Source organism: Crocodylus porosus, unplaced genomic scaffold (assembly GCF_001723895.1).
Source record: "Crocodylus porosus isolate Cpor-Errol unplaced genomic scaffold, CroPor_comp1, whole genome shotgun sequence".
NCBI classification, from domain to species: domain Eukaryota; kingdom Metazoa; phylum Chordata; order Crocodylia; family Crocodylidae; genus Crocodylus; species Crocodylus porosus.
In genome coordinates, this window is record NW_017728927.1 from 14,237,712 (window position 1) to 14,263,416 (window position 25,705).

Genomic DNA, 25,705 nt, shown 5'->3' on the forward strand with positions numbered 1-25,705 from the left:
AAATGCCCCTTTGCCTGGATAGCCCCCCCCGACTCGCACCTTGTCCGGTGCTAGGTGCTTTTACGGCAACACATTCGTACTATACGATAATAACACAGTAGGAGATGCTCTAGTTGGGGCTGGTCTTGCTCTGAGCGGGGGTTGGACCCCTTCCAACCCTCACTTTCTATGAAAGGTGCAGTCCTGGACACGCGTGAGGTTTGTCCCGAGAGCTGCCCGGGTACAGAGCACAGCGAGCTGCGAGCCCCCCCCGCTACGAACGGGTGCCGCCCCCGGGCCGCGGCCCACCCAAGGCTGAACAACTTCCTACCCCCGCCCCTGACTCAGCACGGCGGCCTGCCGCCGATTGGCCGCCTACCGGCTGAGCTCATCAGAACTCGCCGAGGGGAGAGCCGTGATTGGCTAAAGGGGGCGTGATGTCATCGTTCGTGCTGCGCGGAAGCGTGACTTGGCGGGAATGGGGCTGGCGGCGTGACTCAGCGGAGCGGGCGGATAAAGGGGCAGGCCGAGCCCACGTCCGTCCCCATCGCTTCAGCCCGCGGCTGGCACGGGGACGCTGCTCGCTCCCGTCGGCGCGCGCGATGGAGCTGCCGGGCCTGGGCCAGCCCTGCTCCGCGAGCTCCTGCCGGCGGCTGGGTGAGCTCCCGCGGGGGATGGCGGGGTGCGCCGGGGATGGCTCCACGCGTGTCCTGTCCCCTCCTAGCTCGGACTTTGCAGATAAAAAAGGAGTTATCCGGCATAGAGCCTGATATGCAGCCTACCACTCGCTGCATTTTGAAGTATCGTAACTTTTTTTTATCAGAGAGGTGAAATATTTGAATGGAGGGGGGACCCTGGAACCAGAAATAAAAAAGCATGTTTATCTACAGATAGACCTACCCAGGACATGCTACAATCTCTTGGCTCCTCTTTATGCAGTGTTTTTGGGGGTTGTTTGATGAATGTGTAAGCGTATATTGGTAATCCTACTGGCGCTCTTTCCAAATGGTGCTTTAGTTAATCAACTTGTCCACCTTCCCCGGTGAGGGTTTCATGAGCCGGCTGTCTTTGCTCCTTGCAGACTTTCTTCCTTTAAAATGTGATGCATGTGAGGAGGTTTTCTGCAAGGATCATATCACCTATGACCAGCACAAATGTACCTCTGCATACAAGAAGGTGAGTGTCAATATTAGTAATAACTCCAAATGTTTGCACCCTTTGGGAATCTCCAGGTCATGTATAGACAAATGGCTTTGAAACCTGAACTACAGTTCCTAAAAGACCAAAAGGCTAGAAATATTGGGGGCCCAGCAACTGGCAAAGTTCTGGGTGAAAACAGATGAGGCTTCTTCCATCTTGCCTCTTAGCAAGGCTCTGAAGATTATTACTGTTGATAGCCACTCTTTTAATGAGCACAGCAACTGAAGGCTTTATTATCCTTCAGCTTCCTCTGGGGGGGGACATCACATGACAAACATGCTATGGAAGGAGAAACAAGACTTACTAGGAAGTCAGTTCGAGCACTTGAACTGATAAAAAGCATTGTTCAAGTGGCTGCATATAATAAAGTAGCCTGTTTTGAAAAACACTTTGGATTCTAGACTTAGATTATTATCTGACTTGATCTTCTTAAAGCAACTGAATGCAGCTACAAAACAATGCAATGTAAAGTCTAATACCAGAATGATGCCTAAAAAGCACCTTGGGAACTTTAAAAAATTTTTTTTTTTAGCAAAATAAGAAGTGTCTATATATATACACGTTCAGAGTATCACTCCACAAAGAAACCCGGACAAACTCTGGTCTCTCAGACCAAGCATCCCCTCCCTTTCATCCCCACCCTGCTTGCGCGGTCACAGACTCGGTTCACCTGTCATCCATGTCACTGTCACTCCATCTACTGCTGGAGGACCCACAGCTGCTGTTGCTGTCCTCAGCTGCATTTGTCTCTTTCTCTTCCTTATTATCACTGCCCCTTTCCCTGCTAGGGGCAAGTTGGAAGATCCTGTGCTGCGTGTCTTTGTGCCAGGTGGCTTGGGTTAGGCTGCTTTTTAAGCCTTGCTTCCTGTCAGTCCCACTTCTAATTTTTCTCTGTTTCCAGGACGTGCAGGTTCCAGTATGTCCTTTATGTAACACCCCCATTCCGGTGAGAAGAGGAGAAATGCCAGATGTTGTAGTTGGAGCACACATGGACAGGGACTGCAAATACAATCCAGCTCAGCATAAAGAGCGGGTGAGGAAACTGCCTTTGGAATCTAAACCTTTTACGTGATGCTGATGGGGTCAGGCCTCTGAACTCCAGAGCAGCCTCTCTCAACCTTTCTGTCACTGACCCTTTACCTTCCTCTGGGATCTTGCCTGTGTTTGATCTAACTGGCATGCCTGTGCTGATTAGGATGTAATTGGCAGTTCAACTCTTCTTTGCCTAGTGTCTATGACCAGTTTAATATTTTAACTTGTGGTCTAGATAAGAAATATGCCAGTGGTGCTCAACCTTTTGGCTGTACAGGCCAGAAAAGTGGTATGGGGCTCCTCTGTGAACCTGATCAGAATCTGGGGGCCTGGTGCTATTCCCTCCAGGCCCTCACTGGGATGGGATCCTGGGGCCTGGCCCTGCATGCTGTGATTGGGTGCAGAGCCCAGGGCTTCCCTTGAGTCTGGTGTTTTGGCAGCAAGGGAGAGGTGCCTAAATTTCTCTACCCAGGGAAAGCTGAGATGCTAGCTGGCCAATAATCTGAAGTGGATATACTTGCTTTCTGAAAAAAAAAAATCCATCTGTCCTGTGCCGTATCTAGATCTTCACAAACAAGTGCTTGAAGTCAGGCTGCAAAAGGAAGGAGATGATGAAACTAGTTTGTGACCAGTGCCATGGAAACTTCTGCATAAAACATCGGCATCCATTGGATCATGACTGCACGGGGGCAGGCCGTCCTATCTCCAAAGCAGGGTGAGGATGGCAGCCTATACTTCTGGTCCTGTGACACTGGAGCTAGACAAGCAGTTGTCTGAGTTGGTGGGTGGGTAGGAGAAAAGGACAGCGTTCCCCTGATTGGAAAAGGTCACCAACTTCTTTTAGTGAATTTTATAACTTCTCTGAATGGCGGAAGTCTTGGTTCTAGTCTGTAAGTCCCAATGGAACTTAAGCAGGGGGTAGAATTCAGCCGCTTGGCCCCATCAGTCATGCTTGGAAGAACCTCTCGAGTTGCTTCAGTTCTACCTTTTCTATGAACTGGGACTTTACCTTTTTTTTAATAGCCCTTGAGTTCTGTGGTAGGAACCAGTGAGTTTAAAAATAGTAAAATGACTCGAGCCCTAGCCTTTCTAATATAGTGATCCGTCTCTTCTAGGCAGAGCTACCTTCGTTGTCCTGTGCAGTAAGATTCTAGTGCAGTTGGGTGACCAATTTTGCAGAGATGACAAGAAGTGGATGGATAAGCAAGATCTTGCCACACAGCTGCACAATAAAAAGATGTTCAGTATGGTTCTGTTTCCTTGTAGACATGCTGCTATAATGAGAGCCTCTGAATCCAATGTCAAGTTGATGGGATCAAGCACAGTGTCTCGTGGGCTTCTGCAGTATAACGGGTATAAACTGAATCTTCCTTTAAACCAGAAGGACCTATAAAGCTTTGTGTCTACAGAATATAGCAGTGTCACTGCTGCTTTTCCTGAACTTTTTTATTATAGTTGCTAGCTGACCTCTGCTCAAAAGCAGGAAGGCCAAGGGGGAGGAGCAAGGCTGTAGGCACAGTATATGACATGACCAGGTACAGCTTATTTGCTGCTTGCCACAGTGGTGATTTTTAAAACGCTTCTATTACATGTAAACACTTGGGTAGCTAATTGCCACCCATTACAATGAGTGGCATCTAACCTTGGTCCAGTATGAGACCATAGTAAGATGGTAACACTGATCATGCACATCGCATATTGTTCTGGAAGCTTTTTTTTCTTAGCTCCTTAGTCTAGTTGCAACTAGGGCATCTCAAATGGCTTTCCTATGAGGGCTGAGCACCTTAGCTAAGCATGATCTATTAGAGTCCTGTTCATCTCCAATTCCTTTCTTGTGTTCTTTTTTTCAGATGCAGACAATATAGCAGGGGTAATTCCTAATGCTTGGATCAAATTTGTGCACCTACACACTTTCTACACTGCAGACTGACGACTAAATTAAATTGTTTTTGTACTTTTTAATATCTGTACTATTAAACATTTTTCCTTTTGCAAAGAATGGTAACTTTGTATTTATTTATTTATTTTTTGGAGTATTTCAAGATACAGTAAAAAAGCACAAACCTTGTTCTAAATGGGGAAGAAGCATACCTCTACATGGAGTAAAAGAAGCTAAAGATTGGAAATGATAGCCAAAAACCATTGTATTTGCTTCTGGTGGATTGGGACCTAACTTGCATGGGGAGCTGTGAGCATGGACTGCTGTTGCATGTCTCTCTCATCTACTTGGAAACGGGATGAGGCCAATGCAGCACATTGCTTACTGAGCAGTTAACATTGTCCATGTAAGGCATGACTTGGGGTAGGCAGGGGCCAGGAACCAGCAGGTGTTTATTTTTTAAACTGCCTGACATACAAGTCTACTTGCCTGTTTTGAAATGCTTGGAAGAGATGCCTGTATTACAGCACAATTAGTCCCTGAAACTTTCACCTCCATGATTAAAAGATGTGAATCTATTCGCCTTCCTCTGGTATCCCAGAGTAAATCTGCTGTCTTATAGCATCTTCTTTCTTGCCCCTGCTATCTTTGTAAAAGAGAGTTAATACACCTATCCCATCACTTGCTGGTGCACAACATGTATTCCTCTTCTTCCTGTAAAGTGAGCCTAGAGAGCTGCTTGCTTGAAAGGGTAGTTATAAAACACACCCAACCACCTGATCAAATAAGCCCTAGACAAGCTTATAACATCTGTATCTTCATTAGACTGCCTTCCAAAAACTCTTCTCTAACTAAAGTAGGGCTCAGTGAAGCATAGGTCTACTGCTTACCATGTCACAGTAATTTAGCTCGGAAATTAAAGTAGAGAGACACTTAAGGGAGCAATGTTAATAAAGTAACTACTTAACTAGGAACCTAATTAGCTGCTTCACTTGGCTACTTGTGTAGAAAAATGTCAGGACTCAGGTTGCCATGGAGTTGGGACTTTGATTTCATTTCTCACTGGAGCCTCTATCAACCCTGTGGCTCCCAATCTATGGTGATGGTTTAGCAGAGTCAGAGCAGAAGCAGGCTCCTTTAGGGCAAAAAAGCATTATATAAGTGTAGTCATCTTTATTTTCCTGGCTTTCCCCAGAGAATTTTCCAAGACAAGCCAATCCCAGTCGCAGAAACTGATGCTACATTACACAGCTATCTAATTCTTGAACTGCATGTGTTCAGTGGGTCTGTACCAAATTTCACCACAAGATGTCACAATAGGATGCATAATATAATATTCCTGTAAGTTTAACCACGGAAAACACTCAACTAACCATTCAAAGTGGGAGATGAGCTTAAATTATAGACCTAATGTTAAATGCCAGCATCTTTGTGCTTGACCTCTCTGCAGCTAGACTTAGCGCTAGAACAGCTCCTGCATATTTCCATTGTGTTAGCATGCTTACCTTTTAGAGGGTGTTCACCAAGAATTTTCCCCTAAAATTTACATACCATTGAATGTTCACTCATTCAAATGGGGCGAAAAGTCATGCTCCTTTTGCTTTTGCTTTGTGTCATTGTTCTTGCATATGAATTGCCTGAGGGGAATGTCTCCAGAAATGAAATGTTAGTTACTTGTGCACGTGGCACATGGCAGAAAACACAGGTTTGTTTTCCACAAGCAGGCATTTGCCTTGGAAACTTGTCTGAAGAGGCTAATTCCCTCAAGCCACATTCTTGGTTTTCCATTCCGTATACAGGACCAAGTGAAGTGTATCCATCTGGAAGGCTTTCAGTATTCGCTCCCCAGGGTGTGCAGACTTGGCTGTGTTAGCCTGAATTCAGGCAGAGGTCAGGGCAGAGGCGCACCTTACAGACTAATCTGGTCTGTGCACATCCTCTCACCGCCTCTGGTGAAAGGAGCACCTGCTTGCAAAACCTCATGCACCTTGGCTTCAGCTAGTCCACAGGGAGGGAGCCAGGGAGCCGGCAGGTAGGATTTGCCTTTTATATAGTGTGTGCGTGTAACTGTAGTGAGCTTCAACTCATGAAACTTGTAGTCTGAGTGTGTGTGTGTATACATATGTATATGTATGTGCATGTATGTAATACACATACGCACACACTAGATATATGTATGTGTATATATATGTATATAGAGTGTGCGTATGTGTATGCATATATAGAGAGAGCAAGACAGAGATAAAAAATGCATGCCTGCCCACGTCGACACCCGCGCCGGCGCGCTGACGCAGCACGCAACCACGCCTCTCTTAGCCTCGCCCCTTCTGACCCAGCGGTCCGCGCGCGCGCTGGTGACGTCACCCCTACGCGCCCTTGTCCGCCGGAGCCGGCTCCCAGACCACTGAGCTCCGGGAGAGAGGAGGTGGGACCGAACTGTTGCGCGACTTTCCATTGGCCACTGCGGTGATCGACATTGCCAGAACCAATGAGAGCGCGGAGGCGGTCTGAGGCGCCAAGCGAGGGGCTCCGTGAAAACAGCGCTGCGCGTCGTGGAGGTGCGTGGGGCGGCGCTGGGCCGGGATCGGGATCCCCTTCTCCTCACGCCCTGGGTGGAGGCCCCTCCTCTCCCCTTGTGTCCCGTCCACGTGAGCCCCGGAGTCCCGCTGAGCGGCCGCTTGACCTCGTGGCTCGTCCTCGTGCCCCGACTCCTGCTGGTCTTTCTGCTCCCTAGGCGTGAATGACCCTAGCCTTGGTCACGGTCCCGTTTCCCCATTTAAACTCCCTTCCCCTGGTGCCTCCTACGTAACAGCCCTGCAGCCTGGTTTTAGCTCCAGCTAAAAGCTTTGGCTCGTAGAAACTCGAGTGTAGAAACGGCGGGGGTGAACATGTCCGGTGCTGTCAGGACTCTTGAAGGCTAGATTTTGTTGAAACGAATGCAGTTCTCTTTGGACCCTAACTATAATGACTACCCAAAAATTTGTGTGTTTTTTTTTGCCTAGTTTGTCATGTGTTGTTGGGTGTTTGCTTTTTTTTAAAACTATGTATATGCTAGCAAATTAGTGCATATTCATGCAATTATAGAAAACTATGGTTGGAAGGGACCTTAGGAGGTCAGTGGTTTTCAACCTTTTTTTTCCATTTGCAGACCCCTAAAATTTTTTTGAATGCAGGTGCAGATCCCTTTGGAAGTTTTTGAATGGTGGTGCCAGACCCCCTTCGAATTGTAAGTGGGTATTCACATACTTTTGATCATAGTCCTCTTCCACAGACCCCGTAGACGTAGTGTGTGGACCCCTGGAGGTCCACAGACCGCAGGTTGAAACCCGCTGACCTAGTCCAACTCCCTGCTCAAAGCAGGAACATCCCCAGCTATATCATCCCTGCCCTGCATCTGGGTCTTAAAAACCTTCCTCCAAGGATGGAAATTTTACAGCCTCTTTGGTAACCTCTTCCAATGCGCCACCACCCTCCTCATGACAGTTTTTGCTAATATTTAACCTCAACTTCCCTTGCTGCAGCCTATTCCAATAAGTATGTTCATTTTTGCTTTCATGTTAAACTTAATCATATAGTGCTAGCTCCCTACCAAATTAGTAAACCGCCTAGTTTTGCTTCAATTGGAGATAAATACATGTTGCCCTATATGCGATGATGTCACTCCATCTGCACTACCCCTCTTCAAAATCCTAGATTTGCCCATGCAGGTGTCAAGTACCTAAACTGCTTAAACTAGCATGTTTCAACCCCGCTGTCTGCTTGGCAACTGAATTGTATGCTGGTTTACTGCAAGCTACCTATAATTGTATACTCTGTTATTGATTGTGTTTTAACTTGAGCCAGAAGCAGTGAAAGAAATGTAGCTGCCAAAGGGCTGCTTATTAGAAGCCTTGACAATGACCAGAGCTAGTCAGTTGTTCTCTCCCCTTCTTTTGGCTTCTGATAGTTTTCTGACTGCTGGTAGAAGACTTGATGATGAGGGCTCAGTTTTAGGACTACTGAGTTTTAGGTGCACTGATACCATGTGCACTTTAGACCAGTTGGGAGCTAACCTTTTTTGCAGATGTGCTACAATTTAAGCACTCTGCCCTCTCCAGTTGCCACTCCTATGCCCTTTCCCTAGCTGATTGGCCACTCTACTTTCTGCTCTGTCCTTGATCTGCCACCTGCCACACAGAGGGCACTTGTGGCATGCACCCTTTAAAGCAGGTTTGTCAAACTCACCTGGCCCATGTGGGACTGCTCTGTGGGCTGGATGAGCGTTGCAGGACTGGCCACATAGGCTGGATAAAGCCCCTGCCATCCTCCCCTTCCACCCACCTCACATAATACTGCTGCAGCATGGGGTCCAGCCCAGCCAGAGCAGGTGCCAGATCTAGCATGTGGAGGTGGGGACCCAGAGACCATATGTCTACAGTGGCTTGTCCAGGATTACACCCCACATGGCTCCCACTTCAGGACCCACACTGCATGCAGTGACCAGCTGGAGTTGCATCCCAGACTGGTTAAGCTGGGTGCTGGATTTGGCACGCTGGAGTTGTGGGGGGCCTGGACTGGCCTCTTGTGGGTGCTGCATGCAGTGCAGGTCCTGGAGTGGGCACCATGTACAGTGTGTGTCCTTGGTCCTGCACAGGCTGTGCATAGGTCCACTCAAGACCCAGGCCAGCACTGGGAGCTGAATGATGTGGTTCCTCAGGCCAGATCTTTTAACACCCCTGCTTTATAGCATTCCTTGCAGCCCTGTCAATTCTGCCAGATTAGTATTCCTGAAAATGAGTAGCTCTCCTCCCTGACAAGTGCAGAGTAGTTTGCAGTCTGAAGGCCATGCACTTAAACAGATTGCACTATATTGTCAGTAGTGTGCACTCAGTATTGATGTATCAGAATGTGTAGGTGTTAATAGTAAATTTTGATGTATTTGTTATAAATCACTGTACAACTATAAACTTCTCTTCTTCCAAAGCCTTATAATCAAGCAGTCTACATAACGGCTTTATGTTCCAGTAAGAGAAAGTGATAAGTGTGGTATGGCTAAAACATCAGTACCTCTTGTAGTACATGCCTTCCCATTTATTCTCAGTTTTTCATGCCACTGACCACAAGAAGTACAGTAGAGTGTACATTACTAAAGTTAGAGCTTTGATATTAAATTAAATTGAAAGTAGTTAAGAAAATATTTTGGCATGCCTGAAAGAAAAGTATTTTGATTTTATATATTTTAAATTCAAGACCACTTTGATTAAAACAAACATCCAGTTAAGAACTGCAATTTACTAGGTCAGACAATAGATCCATCTAGCTTAGTCTAACACAGTGGCAGAGACCAAGAATCTTTCCGAAGATATATCGGTCATAGGTTAGAAATGCTGCTGAATATGGTAAATCATGTAAAACTGGTAGAATCTTTCATTGAAAATTTAGTGAGCCAAGCTATGGTTGTTCCCCAGATGGTATCAATATAGTGGAATAGTTTTGTCATCTTTTACAACCACTAAAGTGGTGCGGCTGAAGTCTCTCTACTCATTGTCAGATGCAGCAAATGTGTAATTAAGTTTGTTGCAGCTAAATATAAGGTAGAGCAGCCCTTGAGGACCAAAGGTAGAACCATCATGAAATCACTTTCTTTCCTTCTGATCCAGAGTTGTATGAAATGAAACGCAAAATGCATTATAATCATGTACACGTATTTCCCCCTTGCATATCATCCAAACTAAGGGAGAGAAAAGTCCTTGCAATCCTTTTCATTAAAACACAAGAATGCAGTTGAGCCATCTCTGTACTGCTGGGACTGTTGTTCATATACCCATGTGTACTGGGTACACTTATTAGCAATCGTATAAAAGTGGTTTTTGAAATGACTGAACCAGTCAGAGGTGTTAGCAGTGCAGCCATGATGATCCAGGAATTATGTAAGATGCAAGGATTTGTGTGTTGGGGGTGGTGGTGATACCTTTTACTGGATGCAGTTGGTCCAATAAAGCTATCGCCCTCCAAAAAATCCTTGCCTGATCAGAGTCCATTTGTAGCTTATTGTAAAGTTTGACCAAACAGTTCCAAATGTGGCAAAAAATAATCTTAACTGATGTTTAACTCCATAGAAGAAGATCAAAGGGCCATTGCCATACTGGGTTCTAGGGGGCAGAAACTGTTAGACCCTGAGTTTTTTGCAAGAATGTAATTTTCTAATTTGCAGTATTTTAATTTTACTGCACTCATAAACTAAAAATCCTCCAAAAATATATTAAGAATGGATATATAAACATGTAGTTAAAGGTTTACCTTTTCTGAGTAGTATAAAAGATGTATGATAGCTAGGAACCTATTGAAATCACGATGTTGTGGAAATTGCGAAATCCAGCGCTGTCCCTGAAGGCTACAGAATTGGGGGGCGGGGCAGCCAGCAGTCTTCACGGTGCTGTGGCCCAGCTATACAACCTGCTGGGGGAAAGGGGGACTGCCTGCCCCTGCTCCTTGCCACTAATTGTTGGAGAGGGCTTTGCCTTGCCCCGCTCCACCAATTGGCAGCCCTCGTATGGTGGATTGCTTTCATAAGCAATCAGCAGCAAGGGGCAGGGTTGTATGATGGACACCCCTTGCAGCCAATCAGAGGCAGCAGTGGTGAGGGGTGGAGCCACTCAACCAATCAGCGGCAATGCGGGGGGCATTGGGATCAGCCTGTGAATATGGCGGCCAGCCCTGTGATCTCCCCACTAAATCAGCTGGCCTCCTCCTTGACTTAAGTAGACCCCTATTGATAGCTACGTACCTGTCTCCTGTTTCAAAATTTCCGGCAAAGGAAAATTATTGATTTTCCGCCCCCCATAACAGTGTAATGAAATAATAGAATAGTAGGACTGGAATGAATGTATATGCTTTCATTTTAATATACATGTGTTTCAGTGATTCTGATCTAGAATGGCAAAAATTAAGAAGAATACAAAAATTAAGGAAGGAAGCCAAAGGAAAAAATTAAAGCGGCCATTAGCTGCAGAGGAGCAACTTGTCTGTGAAACTGAACCAAAGAAAAAGAAACAAAGCTTGAAGGTAAGCCTGTTAATTCATTGTTACTCCCAACAGTACCATATCCGAATGCATTATGAGATTAAGTGGTAATGATTCCTTGACCCATAATCTGTTCAAAGTGAAACAAAGTTAAGATGAAAAGGATTGTGGGTTATGGTTCTCCAGGCATGTATGTTTGGCGGGGTGGGGTGGGAACGGAGCGTTTTGTCTTGTTCTTTTTGAAGGCATATATATAGCTGGGCAGTTTTGCACCCTGGGTGCCAGTGGGCCACAGTGGCTGAGCTGCTGGCTGCAGCTGCTTATAGATGTACTAACTTATGTTCTAATTAAAATATGAACAAGTTGCCTCACCGTCACATGTATTAAGCCCCATGTTTTAAAATGACCCTGGAGGTGTGTTGTAAAATAACTTTGTTGTGCTTTAGTTAAAGTTCCTCCACATTTTTTTTTTTTTTTTTTTTTTTTTTTTAAAAGGGGGGGGGCGCATAATACACACAACCCTAATCTGTTTTAACTAGAGCTCACCATCTTAATTAGCACTCAGCCACTTTAATTAGGACTGTCAGAGATGGCTCTAATTAAAACGGTCCCTCAAAACCCCGGAGCAAGTGTTTAGGCACCCTGTGTGCCTTCTTAAATGCCCAGGATTGGTGTCCCACTCACCCTTAGTTACACTTCTGCTTGAAGGCCTAGGTATATGATTGCTGTTCTTGTGGGGTGTTAATATGAAAGATGGTAGGGGATGTAGAGGTGTAAATGGAATATAGTATCTATAGTTTCCTTGAATTAGCCATCCGATTGAGGGTGAGCCATGGTATTGGCTTTGGAAAAATCTGAAAAAGGTATTTTGAAAATTGTGTGTTAAAAGAACTTTTGCATGCTGCCTGACCAGAAGATGTCAGCAGTCTCTTCACATTTTAGAGCATCTTCATATTAATTTTAAAGCAAAGGAGGTTAACAATGTAGTGACAGATTTCAGTGAAAATCTGACTTCTCTTCCTCTCCACTCCAGCTGTGGCAAAATCTTTTATTTAGGTTCCCTACTGCACATTATTTTTGTGCAAAAGCAGAACTATAGAATTGTTCGAGCAAGAATAGTATGTAAGCAATGGCATTCCACTTCAGTTGTTAGGAGCAAGAGCAAGTAAATGTTTTGAGCTTCGTGTATTAAAATCTGCTTGTCTATGCAGCAGATCAAGAGCCAGGCATCCTTATATTTCTTTGTATATGGCAGAACAAGAGCCAGGATTTCTTGTACTTATTTATAAATACGATGCTGTTTACATGAATTAAAAAAAAGTAGCATGTGTCTAAAAAGACTACATTCAGGTCCTGCCAGTAAATGGTCTACAACAGTGGTTCTTTAGGCATTGGACTCGAGGAACCCCCTCCATAACTTCTGTGAAATGAGTAGCACTTGATTTCAAAAACATATATTATAGTGCTCACTTTCTTGCAGCGAGACTAGGCAGTGTGGTGGGGGATTGTGCTCAGGGGATTGTGTTCGGGCATTGACTAGCTTGAGACTGCATTTATTTACTTAGCTATCTGATTATTTCCTCACACCTCATCATCCTTCAAAGAATCTGGTGGCACCCTAGGGTGCACTGACACTGGTAGAGAATCACTTGTCTACAGGCTAATATAAAAGTTTGTTCAGACAGATAGGACATACTTGTAGATGAGAGGATGGCTAAAACCTTTCTGCCTTTCCTCTGAAGTTCTTGAAGTGTTTAAAAACCTGATCTTACAAACACCTTTGTGCATGTTAATAGTCTGTGGCTTTGACAGCATTCTGATTCTTTCCTTTTGTTGTCTTTTAAAATTAGACCCGTTTTGCAGTTGAAAAAAGCTCAGTAAAACCAGTGGATGTTGATCGGTGACTGGGTTGTTATTAAGCTTATTTGGCAAAAGGTGTATACAGTTTGAGGGATTTTCTTCATGTGTGCAAATGTCTGCAGTTTGTCTGAATATAGCTACTGCAGCTTATAGTATTTCATCCATAGGATTGAATCTTGTTAGGTAGTAGTCTGCTTGTAGAGAACATAACTGTTTGGAGGCTATCTAAGAAAAGTTATGGAGTCCTTCCACATTTCAGATCTGCTGGGCAGATTTCAAGCAGACTAGAAGGGAACAGATTCCATGGTTCTATAAAATTAGGGTGTATTGATTTTTACTTTATGTGTTTTTTGTTTGTTTGTTTGTTTGTTTTTTTAGTGAAGGCATATATCGCTATATATCATCATATAGGGCTCCAGTAGGGCTCCCTTCAAGTATCTTGTAGAATACACAGGAAGATAACTCCAGACTTGACTTTAAATAAATCTTCAGATAAAAATAAAGTTTGTGAGTGATTATGGGAGGAAGTTCAGATTTTATTGCATTGTCTTCAGCAATCTGTAGGCTGTCTACACAGCATCATTCCAAGCAACCAACAAAAAAGAACCAGAGACACCAAAACCCTGGAAAGGCCAGGGCTGTTCTGAGCCATTTGATGTCATGTCCCTGATCAGCTGTTGAGATTCAAAATCTTTTCCTGAATACATGGGCTTTTCAGCTCTGCAACTGAGGGAAGTATTTACTGCAGAATATAACCCTTAATTCTATCTCAGAATATCACTAAGCAGAACAGTCCTGAAAATTACAAGTCAGTGGGTGGCTTCAATATATATGTAGTGTTAGTTTTATGAAGCACCATGTAAAGTTAATGCCAAGCTGTTTTTTGGCATCCACCTTATAAACTATAACTGTTGATAGCAGGAAAGCATGTTTGTAAGCTATATTTTTTCTGTGTTTAAAATGACCAGAGTGAAAAATGTTACAAATATTTTAAACACCGCCTCAAAAATGGTTAATGAATATTTTGTCAGTTGTTTACTGGCCTTGTGACTATTACCTGCATTTATACTCCCAGCATTTTGGAGAATGACCAATTTATTCATGATAGTTGCTCTAAAATACAGGCAGTCCTCGACTTTCCGAAGTTCAAGTTACGACGAACGGCACTTGCGGCACTTATAAATTGACCCCCTGTTTCGACTTTCTGACGTCAGTTTCGACTTTACGAGACTCGATCCGACGCAACGCCACAGCAGCGAACAAGTTCGCTGTGCCGCCCATCTACCTGCGCCGATCCGCCACACCACCCGTTTCCCTGATTCAAGACGCTCAGTTGCTGTTTTGACACCATTTTTATGTGGTGAATCTTTGTGTTTCCAAACTTTGTCTTAAAATTTAGTGTTTCTTTGCACATAATAATGGCAGAAAAGCGTAAATCTGGTGCAAGTGGTGTTCCTAAGAAACGTAGAGCAATTACTATGGAAACAAAAATGGAAATAATTAAGAGGTCTGAAAAAGGTGAGACGCCAACTGAAATCAGTAGAGCTTTGGATATTCCCCGGACAACTATTGTAGGGATATCCAAAGACAAGGTAAGAATTCAGGAACATGTTAAGGGCTCTGCTCCTATGCAGTCAACTGTGATAACTAAGCAGCGGGTTGGACTTATTGCTCAGGTTGAGAAACTGTTAATCATTTGGCTGGAGGGTCAAAATCAACGCCGTGTTCCTGTGAGTTTAGGCATAATTCAGGAAAAGGCTAGGAGTCTTTATGATGATTTAAAGAAACAACAGGGGGAGAGTTCTAATGCTGAGCCTTTTAAAGCAAGCAGGGGGTGGTTTATGCGTTTTAAAGCCAGGGCTAATTTGCATAACATCAGGGTCTCAGGTGAAGCTGCCAGTGCAGATGAGGAGGCAACTTGTGCTTTTCCTGGGACATTGGGTGAAATCATTGAAGAGGGTGGGTATTGTGCTCAGCAAGTTTTTAATGTTGACGAAACTGGGCACTTTTGGAAAAAACCGCCTTCGAGAACCTACATTGCCAAAGAGGAGAAATCCGTGCCAGGGTACAGAGCTGCTAAAGATAGGCTCACTCGTTTGCTCGGTGCCCATGCTGCAGGTGACTTCAAAAATGTTGTTGAAATGGGCAAAGAACTCAACTTAGGTGCTGCACCAGAGGATGTTGATGGGTTACTGGCATCACATTCTGAAGAATTAACTAATGAGGACCTCATTGAATTGGAGCAGCAAAAAGTGGCAGAGGAAGAAGATGATGTACCCACTGTTGAAGAGACTCCTCCTCATAAAGTCTTGACCACAAAAGTATTGGCTGAGGCATTTCAATATTTGGAAGCTGCCATGTCCCTGTTTGAAGAACATGACCCCAACACTGAACGCAGTGCATCAGTGAATAGGGGCATATCCTACATGTACAGCTGCTACAGAGAAATTTACAAGCAAAAGAAGAGAACATCTGTCCAGACTTCTTTGGGCGCTTTCTTTAAGAAAGCATCCAAGACTCCAGAAAAACCTGCAGCCAAGACTTCTGAGAAGACTCGAGCCAAGATCCTGTCAAAAAGACCAGCAAAGTCACCTCAAAGAAGTCCTTCCAAATCAGTATGATTGCTATTTACAATATAAATACATTAATGTAGCTATATTACTCCTTTTCTATAGTTGATCAAGTATGAAATTCTTGGTTATTTTTGGTGAAAATAGGATATCAGACCTTGGTTTAGGAACCAATCCCCTATCTATAACATTGTTCCTATGGGTAAAAGTGGTTCCAAGTTACGACATTTCGACTTGCAACACAATTGGTTCCTGAAAACCATGTCTTAAGTCCGAGGACCGCCTGTAATGTTTTGTTCAGCAAATGTCAGAGAACATACAAAGTTCAGTAAAGGACAAGGTGAAGCTACCACATCCATAAGGATTCTTTCTAGTCTTAACATATGAATCTTGAATACGTTTTGGTATCCAGAGATAGATGATGATAATGAATTTAAAATCTTTCAGCATGTTTTGAAATGCAGTCTAGGCAACAAACCTTTTTTGGCTTAGAAACCTAATTCAAAGACATTTGCGAAGTTCTTCTCTCATGCTTGCACACTGGTTTCTTTCTTGGGGTGTCACCCCTTCTCTCGTTCACCACCTGAATGATAGTGTCTTTTTTCTTTCAAAAATATTATAGTATAAGTATATTCCTAACTCTTTGTTGCGAGAAATGAAACATTGAAAACTGGGGAAAAAGCACATCAGGCCGTTTAGTTGGTCCTCTTACATGATAAAATATGATATAGTTTTGTATTTAACTTTAGCATTGATTCAAAAATAAGCTTCTACCTGTTATATTTTAAGGGCATATTATATACAAAAAATCCAAAAGCATATTTAATAGAGTTTAATGAACTATGATTGTCTTTGAATATATTTTTTTGTGATTTAAAGGGCAACATTTTTCCATTCTTGAAACAGGGAAGTACAGGATACAATTCCTTACATGCTCTTTAAAAAATAAAATACCTTGATTTATAAGAAATAAGCCAAAAGATAATTCACCATTTTAAAGCTAACAGGTGTGTACTACATGACTTTTGGTGAAGGAGAGGTTTCAGTGGTTCATTAAGTGAATGTACTTGCGCATGATTAGGCTTGGCAAAATTTTAATATTTTAAAATTTTTTTATACATATAGTTTTGACAGCTAAAATCAATGTTCATTTTTAAGCATTTATTTCAATATTTGTTGATTTTAAAATTTTCAAAATTATGCAACATTAAGGGTGTAGGGGGGCAGGAAATTTAGTAATGATGGTATACTGTTAAAAGCTTTATAAAATCACTTTAAAATATAAAAAGTAAATATCTGTAAGTCAATAAAGTGTTCCTGCTTGAAATCATTTTGTTCATTTGGTAGGACATTCATATGAGGCTGGTGTCTTTGCTCTCACTGAGTGGAGCGTGGGGGCAGGGGCTGGGCTAGGGGCAACAGGTTGGGGCTGGCAGTGGTGCTCACTGTGGGAGGAGGCTCGTCAGAAAACTCCTGACTGTCAAATGGCACTGAATTCCCTGAGCCCCACACTGCATCAGGAGGCAGTGGCTGCCTAGCCCAGGGTGAGAAGCGGCTTCCCCACTCCCTGTGTCTGCTTTGGGAGTGAGCCCCGCCTAGCGGGTGCCAGCAGAGGGGTGGCCTAGCCCCTGAGCATGCAGGGGCTGGGCTCAGTGGGAGTTTGGCACCCAATCCCTGGCTGGGAACTGGGTAGAGAATGGCCAGCAGCATCAGGCTCCCAGATGCCAACAGCCCTGCCCCTCAGCGGCAGGACCCTGCAGCAGCATTCCTGCCTCCAGGCTCTGTCACCAGCAGCCAGAATCCAACTAGTGTCCTCACCCAGCACGGTCCCTAGCCCCTGCATTGGCTGCCTGAGCCACTGCCAGATGAGCAAAGCATGGCAGTCGCAGCCGGGGCTCCCTTCACCCTGCCTGCAACAGCTGCCGTATGTGTTTGTGCACATGTGCATGGCACCCTGTCTCCTTTCTATAAGTTTTGGTTGTTGCAAATGGAAATATTTTTTTTGTTGGTCTGTGAGTATGAGGTGATTCAACGTTTATCGGCATTTAGTCGTAAAAATTGAATCCTGCCAAGCCTACCCATGATTTATGTTTAGCCATTCTAGCAGAGTACTTTTAGTCTACAAAGTAGAAAATGTAAATTTCTAATTGATTTTTGTTGTAGAGCTGTAAGAGGGCAACTTGAAATGTGTCTTAAGTGACTGGATTTACTGTTACATTGATCATTGTTTCATGAAATTTGTTCCAAAATACTTATGCTTGTAGGAGTAAAGCATTTTTCTTTGGAGCAGGTTGACCTTTCAGAAGAATCTTGGTGTTTTATTGATTTTCATCTACTAACATTCTCCCTTTTACATTAAATAGCAACAATCAATTCATGTCTGATTTATAAATGTTTTCATGAATGATTTTGGAACTATACCATTCTAAATGACAGTGCGTTTCTTCAGTGGATTTGAAAAGCATGTTGTATAAATTTTAAATCCTTTGTTCAGGCATGTGTGTTTCTCACAATTGGTCATTATGTTACTGTTTATGGTAAATAGTTTAACAAAGAATTAACATAAGTAGTGATCTCCACACACATTTTTACCGTGGGTTTTAGAATTACCTGAACATGAATTTTACTTGTTTAACTTTAATGTTTTTGCAATATATCAAAATATGCAACTGCTTGTACTTGAAAATTATCCTCCCTAAGCCACATTATTTAGAAAATAACAGATATGGTGAAAATAGATTTAAAAGGCATGCCAGTCTAGTGCAGCAATCAAAATTTAAAAGCGTCCTCTTCCCAACATGTCAAGCCTCTCTGATGCAGTTTTTTCATTTTAGGAATTTTTTTTTTTCCTGCCCTCTAAAATAGGGTTGCAATGTTATAAAAATGTCAGCTAAAAATGTTAGAGATATTAGAATTGCTCATTTTCAGCTACCCTGTCTTACTTGTATTTAGGGACTATTTCTCCCCGTAATTCTTAGCTGCTTCAGGGTAGCACTGATTGAGAGAGCCTCTGAAAGCAACACTATGGTGCTTGGAGTGTACAGGTCCAGAGCTGCAGTTTGTCCCTGAAGAGCTACAAGTGGTGGTGGTGTGAAGGATCTCTGAGTTCTAGTAGAGTAATTTTTCTGTATCCAAAAGCAATATTAACCCTTTGAGCTAAGCATGAGAGATGACCATGTTTCCTCAGCATAATTTGTTCATTTATAAAATTGAGTTCAGTTGAATCATCTGAATTTTGCAGAGAGCAAGATGTCATTACACAAAAACTCAAAAGTTTAATTTTGTATTCATTTTCTACTGTAATCTTGCATGAGATTTGAATAAGAGGCAGTCAGCCTTTGTAAATCCAAATCTCCCTTTATACAGGCACTGAGTCACCAAGTGTTATGGCAGGACCCCAGTTCATAACTTTATGGTAATAAGACAAGGACTTCCCTTTAAGTTGTTGCCTTTTGTATTGCAAGCAAATAGGGAAGAAAGAACAACGTTTTCCCCAAATAACGACAAAGTCAGTGGGAAAGGAATTTATTTTCAAGATTCCACGCAGATAATACAAACAACAGAGAATAAACAAGTAGCTGATAGTCTTCCTTTTTCAGTTAAATAGTGTGCAGGTGCCCAAATAGTGACAATCTACTTACCAAATGGAAAATGGCAAAATCAGTAGGGAAAATATTTTTATTTTCAAGTTTTAGAAGGGTTATTACAAAGGGCAGTGGAGAGTTATTTGTACTAAGCAGTAACACAACTCCATTAAAAAGTGTTTCTTTAATATCACTATGTATAATACTCTAATTAAAAGGTCTTTGTAAGTTAGGGGGATTAAACTCTGCAAGTACACTCATTCAGCAAGCTGTAAGGTAGGATATAAATTATTGTTTATAATAGGATCTTTAAGGTAGTAGGGGTAGTGACAACACATTTAGTGAGACTAAGACAGGCGTGTAATGTTATGTTATGTTTTCACTGCAAGGCTTTTTTCAGGGTGTACTTAATTTGTCACCTCACTAATTTATACTAGGAGCATGCTGACATTTTGAGATGTGAATTTGTTTGCAAAACATTTTCAGCTGCTTTAATGAGTAGAAAGCTTATCTACTTTTCAGAGGAAGTGTTTGCCCTCTGGCTTGTTATACAAAGGGAGAATAACTGTAGGTGAGATGGTCAAAGTGAATTTGCTGTTGCTGTGCTGCTGAAATAAGCTGCATCTTGGCTTGTGTGGAAACCTTGGGATATTGTCTTGTAGGTCCTCTTTCAGCTCTTCCACCAAATGCTTGTTTGTAAGCTGTTATCTCAATTCTGTACTTAACTGCAAATTATGTACTTCGTGCCTCAATATTATGTCTTTATTCCATTCTTTACTCTTTTATTTGGCTTTAAAACGATGCATCAGCCCGCTATACTGAATACAGGAATATTAAAAAGTTCATATTGCATCATATGGGTCTTTCAGTTCTGAAGACTTAACTACTGTAGTATACTTCTTATAGTTTTCTTTACTCTAATAAGTCTCATAACCAGTGCCTTGCAAGTTATGAGACTAGCATCAAAAGGAAAACATCTGACTTAAATAGTAATTTCCGCTGCCCTCAGCTTGATCTCAGCATTTCCATGATGTCCAAACTCGCTTCTTAAGAAACTGGCACCATGGTGGATGTTTCTGAAAACTGTAGTTAAGCATTAAGATGAGTGTGAGGATGCTACTGCCTTCATGCAGGCATGCTGTGTCTGTTCACTTTTATGGCTGAAATATTCTGCTTCCTTCTTTTTTTTTTCTCTTTTGAGCTGCTTTAGGATTAAATTAATATCCTTGACTGAATCACTCCACACGTAAATAACAGTTTTGTTAGCACCCACTGTCCTCTTAGGATGACTTACTATTGGCATGGATAGGATACAAATTTGTTGGTAAAAATGGTGTAATATATTGGCTTGAAATCCTGTTTGGCTTTTGTGATTTACTGTGTGTGGGATACAGGAAGATGTGACCTGTCTTGCATGTTTTCTTGGGGGTTTTTTTTGCATATTTCTGTAATATTGTTCAAATTAATAAGAAGTAATAAATAAACTTTGTGGGTAACTGTTTAAGAGACTTCAGTGTTTATTTCTCTCTAAGCGCACTTGTCTTCTCAGAATGCTTATGGAGAAGCTCTGAATTCTTTTGCTAAATTAATTACATTTTTTATTTTAAAACGGGTACATCTCACTGTTGGCGTTTATAAGGAATATTAGGCTTCTTATAACCAGACAAGTCCAAGAAAGTACGGATTTTTTTTTTTTTCCTGAAATACAGATATGCATAGATTAGGCTGAATAATTTTACATTCCTTTGAAAAATATTTTTGTAATGCTAGGAACAGATTTCCCAGGAAAGAGTATTCACAGCTGGGAAAACAATCGCTACTTTGAAGATGGTTTTCCCAGGCAAAAAACTCACGTCTCCAACTGTGTTTGTATAAACAATATGTAGTGTATTTCTTGGTAATTTTTTAAAGGAGTTAAGCCTTCCTTATTAGAGATTGACTGAAAAAAAAGTTACATTTTGCCAGGTATTTTCCCTTTAATCTCTATGTTCAGGTTTCTCTCCCTACTGTGTACATGTTGTCAACCAGCAGGTCTGCTATAAACAGTGGGACGTTTATCCTTCTAACCCAGCCTTAGGTAAGCAGTACTTCCTCACAGCTCCCGTCTTTTTAGCTAGCTGTGAGAGCTTTCCCTGCTCCCCACCACACTTCGTTGTCATTGTTTCCATTATAAGTTGCTACTGAGAGGATTTAGCTGCAAAAAATATCACCAGGTTGAAACCCAACACAATAAGGTCCCTGGTGGGGAAGGTCAAAGGGAATGATACTGTTATTCAGTAATGTTCACATCCTATTCAGGGCTGTCAGGTATATGCCACTGATGGAGTTGGGGATGAAACCCAGGTCTTTTGAGTCCCTGTCCTTTTCCATTCAATTGAGTATATTGCATTCTTGAACAAAAAAAATATTTAATTTTTGAATCTGTGTGTTTAATGGCTTTTGGCTAAATGTCATAGGATTTTAATAAAAGTGAGAACATTTCTGCACAAACCAAGTTAAATTGATTTAAAAAAAAATGGCCACCAAATATGAATAGCAACTATATATTCAATGAGAAGATGCCATGTAACTTGTTTAAGCTGTCACAAGCTACTCTGCTTTGCAAGAGACTGTGTAGTAAGCTTGCTAGGGGAAAGTAAAAAGATGCCTTGTTCAAGCATGTCATAAAGCGAGGAGAGAGGCACATCAAAGGCAGGGTACTCTTGAGCAAGCTGGGACGTGGAAGTGTGTACAACATGTGACAGAATCTTATGGCCTTTTTGTTTCTTGGTTATTACTCTTAATAAAATTTTGTTAACATTAAATTATTAGGAAAGCTAAAATGAAATGGGGTGGCAGTTTTAACTTTGATTTTCAGGAGAGATGTTTTTTCCCCCTTCCTCTGTATACAAATCCTGTTATCCTTCTGAGTTGTATGCGAATCTGTATGAAGGAGTTATGTATACTATAATTTATCTTTTACATGGGAGAGAGAAAAACCTGGAAGAGCTTTGTACTATATTTCACAATATCCTTGTGAAGCAGGCTATTTCCTATGAAGACATTTCTGAACTAGTTAGTCTGTAAAGTGCCACCTTGTTCTGCTTTCTGCTTAAAAATTCTTGGAGAACTGTTTTGTTTGAAATGTAAATATACTTTGATAGTCACCAAACAGGAAAAAAAATCTGAATTTATATAAATGAAATATTCGGTCCTACTCTCTTTTAATTCACTCATTTGTCTTGGCTATTAATGAGCAAGTAATAAACTAGATAAATGAATGGCTTTTGTGCATCAGATTATAGCCTTGACATCAAGCCGAATGTTGATTTATCTGAAATAAGTACAATAGAAGCACTTCCTTCAGAGTTTTAAGACTACAAAACTTGTCATTCAATAGGACTAGGTATAATATGGAGAAACAGGAATTAGAGGCAAAAATAATTCTGGTTAATTTAACTGGTGTTCCCAGGAAAAAGTAAAACAATTGGATTGATTGGATTCAGTGGGAGCTGTCAGGCTGAAGCTTCCTCCCCACCCACCTGGAGCAACACAGCAGGAGCAGGAGCAGGAGCCGCCACCAGAGGTGAGAGGAATGGAACAGCCCTGCTGACCTGGGCCCCCAGAATACAGCTTGCAGTGGGCTGTTCCTGGTGCGGCTGCAGCTGATCTATGACAGCTCATCAAAACTCTGTGGCCCTCGGGCCCAAATAATTGCCCACCCCTGTTCTAGGGGCTCTGTATGGTATCAGTGACCTGGTTCCAAATGGTATGCCGTACAGTGAGCTGGGCACTTGCGGACCACACGCAGAGGAAGATAAACCACTGCTGTTAAGAGCTTGCAGTGTAAATCGCATCAAAATTGTCTCCCCTGCAGGTAGTATGAAACAATTTCAGGAATGATCGGGCAGAGACTGCACACAACCAGTTTGTCAAGGAAGTTCTACCTGAGTCTCAGTGTGGTTTCCAGACCATTCAGAGGTACAATAGACCAGACCTTTGTTGCTAGAAAGCTGAGAGAGTGCCATGAGCAACACTGAGATCTTTACATGGCGCTCTTTGACCTGATTAAGGCTTTTGATTCAATTAGCAGAGAGCCCCCATGGAAGATCTTGATAAAATTAGGATGCCTGCCAAAATTTATTATCATTAGCCATCTTCAGGACACCATGACAGCAACCATTTCAAGCAATGGCTTGGAAATGAACCCTTTACCATCAGAACTGGAGACAAGCTAGAATGTGTGATAATCAGGGATCCTGGTTTTTCCTGATTACTTACTTACTTACTTACTTACTTACTTACTTACTGCATACTCTCTGATTTAAAAACCCCAAAATCCATGATTAAAATTAAAGGCCCCCCCCCCCACAGCCCTCCCTGGCCCTGCTGGTGCCTCTCACTACCCCCACAACAGCCACCACAGCCCCTGCCCCCCCCAGCCCTGCCAGAGGGGGCCCCCAGTTGTTAGGGCCAGCTCCCTGCCCCCAAAAGGTAGCAGCTACAGCAGAAGGAGCACAGAGCCGGCTCCCCCACTGCTGCGTGCTGTGGGCTCAGGCAGGGGTGGGGCCAGCTCCTGGGGGCCATGTGCAGTCCACGTATTGCCAGCTGGGCACTCCACGTCGTTCACCAGCATCTTCCCCCCGCACAGCTAGCTCAGCCCCCAGCCAGTTTCCACCCCCAGCCCAGCCCCACAACCTGCCAGCCCCCTGTAAACCCTCTTACCTAACCTTACAGGTTCCAGAAGGAAAGTGAGCCAGAGATAAGCCTTGGGTCTGACTAAAAGCCTCAGGCCCTGCCCTTCCCCCTCTCCTTCTCCTCCCCCTCTGGGTAGGGTTGGGGGTTTCCCACCAGTGTTCACTCTAAGCTGTGTGGTGTGCACTGCTGTGCAGGCTTGCTCATGCTGTGCTGTCAGGCATGCCTGTGTGGCCACGCACACCACATTGCTTAGAGGAAATGCTGTTTCCCGCACCTTTTGCAATTGGCTTTTGCAGGCTGGAACTCTGCCAGCCCACAGAGCTCTTTGCAAAACTGGGAAATCCACAGGTTTCTCTGCTAAAAGGGAAAACCTGCTTTTTCTCTGAAGAAAAACACAGAGTTCCCATTTTTATCATTTTTCCGTGGGAAATGGAAAACCTGGATTCCTGGTGATGATTTCACCAAGGCTTTTTTCCATCTTTATCACAGCTTTCCACATCTCAGTGCTAACAGACTTCCATTTGGGGTCAGCAGCCAGTATCTCATGGATGGAAATATCTTTAACATCAACCAGTTACATTCCAAATCCAAGATGACCAACACCTCCATTGCTAATCTTCAGTATGCTGATGATTTGTGTCATGTGTGCCCACTCAGTTGAAGAGCTCCAGGTCACTCAGCTGCTTCTGTGAATCATATGACATTTTTGGATTCACTGTCAGCTTCACAGAAATGGAGATACTACCCCAAACCATCCAGTTGTTCTTCCCCAGATTACAGAGGGAAGTCCTTGGAAAATGTTGAGCATTTCCCCTGCCTGGCTAGTCATCTTTCCCAAAATGCAAATGTAGATGATAATATTCAGTACCATGTAAAATCTGCTAAGTGCTGCCTTTGGGCTCCTTTGAAATCATGTCTTCAATGGTCATGACATCAGGTCTAAATTCGACTTTGTCTACGGGCTGTTGTCATCCCTACCCTGTTGTATGGGTGTGAAATCTGGACAGCATATGGAAAACTGCTGAAAGCCTTGGAATGTTACCATCAGTGATGCCTTCAGAAAATCTTCCATATCAGCTGGAAAGACAGAAGAATGAATGCCAGTGTTTTGGCTTAACCAAACACTGCCAGCACTGAAGCCTTGTTTATATGTCACCAACTCTGTTGGACAGGACATGTCTTAAGGATGCTGACAGGATGCCAGCTCCCAAAACAGGTCCTATACTCCCAATGTGCCAATGCTTACAATTCTAGCAAGTAGAAGAGATACAAGGACACTCTGAAGACCCATCTGAAGAGGTACATTATTAACATCAATACCTGGGAGACCTGACCACTGAATTGTCTCCAATGTCTGTGAAGTATGACAAGACATCTACTATTTTGAGCAAATTCACCTTACTATGGAGGCAAATAGCCAAGAGACAAAGGGAAATAGTTGTGACATCACCAGGGTCCACTCCTCCTTACTGAAACTGTATGCCATATCTGCAGTTGAACATGCAGATCTCGGATTGGTTTTTTCAGTCATCTCTGGGCTCACAGGATGACTTTTTCCCTGTCTCCTGGAAGACTGTCATCTTTGTATTGAGGGACTGTTACTGACAATATATAAAAATAGAACAAAATACTCAAATATGAAAAACTTAGTTTTTCACATAACAGGTAATTATTTTTATTAGTGTATATATTCTATCTGATGTTTTAAAGAATAGACTTTGTTTTGTCTATATATACACTTGTGGCTTTTTTGAAAAAAAGAATTAAAGTGGGGGGTCTTGATCTGTGCCTGCTTTGAACCCCTTTTTTTTGTATCTTGTTGGTTTGACTTTTTCAGACTGTTTTAAGATAAGTAGAGGGATTGGTGTTCTCTATAGCAGTTTTGTTTGTAGTTGTCAGGATACAGCCTCCCCAGGGATGGC

At 42.7% G+C, this 25,705-nt stretch overlaps 2 protein-coding genes across 6 annotated transcripts in view; both read left to right on the forward strand.

The window, feature by feature from the left end:
- The first annotated feature begins 529 nt into the window (after positions 1-529).
- ZFAND2A (zinc finger AN1-type containing 2A) lies at positions 530-4,210 on the forward strand. 2 transcript variants are annotated; one of them, XM_019542072.1, is made up of 6 exons: positions 530-636; positions 1,061-1,155; positions 2,081-2,212; positions 2,775-2,928; positions 3,480-3,564; positions 4,062-4,210. In XM_019542072.1, the coding sequence occupies exons 1-6, from the start codon at positions 582-584 to the stop codon at positions 4,090-4,092; spliced, it is 552 nt and encodes a 183-aa protein (XP_019397617.1). In that variant the 5' UTR covers positions 530-581; the 3' UTR covers positions 4,093-4,210. The 2 variants fall into 2 exon arrangements, with proteins under 2 accessions (XP_019397617.1, XP_019397618.1); XM_019542073.1 differs by lacking the exons at positions 3,480-3,564; positions 4,062-4,210 and adding an exon at positions 3,327-3,460 and having other exon boundaries at positions 2,775-2,926.
- Positions 4,211-6,469: 2,259 nt separating this feature from the next.
- The window catches only part of LOC109314738 (tigger transposable element-derived protein 1-like), a 90,482-nt gene continuing 71,246 nt past the window's right edge, over positions 6,470-25,705 (forward strand). The window contains exons 1-4 of one of the 4 annotated variants that reach the window (XM_019542060.1): positions 6,474-6,648; positions 7,264-7,316; positions 10,991-11,134; positions 14,077-20,607. In XM_019542060.1, the coding sequence (XP_019397605.1) occupies positions 14,371-15,573 (1,203 nt within the window). In that variant the 5' untranslated portion in view covers positions 6,474-6,648; positions 7,264-7,316; positions 10,991-11,134; positions 14,077-14,370 and the 3' untranslated portion in view covers positions 15,574-20,607. Of the gene's footprint in view, positions 6,649-7,263; positions 7,317-10,990; positions 11,135-14,076; positions 20,608-25,705 lie in introns of those variants that run through there. The other 3 variants (XM_019542061.1, XR_002102354.1, XR_002102353.1) reach the window with 3 other exon arrangements.

Excerpts from the sequence above, each read along its gene's own strand:
- ZFAND2A (XM_019542072.1), top strand. The coding sequence starts at position 582 with ATGGAGCTGCCGGGCCTGGGCCAGCCCTGCTCCGCGAGCTCCTGCCGG. Across the intron at positions 637-1,060 it reads GAGCTCCTGCCGGCGGCTGG|ACTTTCTTCCTTTAAAATGT; the intron begins GTGAGCTCCCGC and ends TGCTCCTTGCAG. Across the intron at positions 3,565-4,061 it reads GGGCTTCTGCAGTATAACGG|ATGCAGACAATATAGCAGGG; the intron begins GTATAAACTGAA and ends TCTTTTTTTCAG.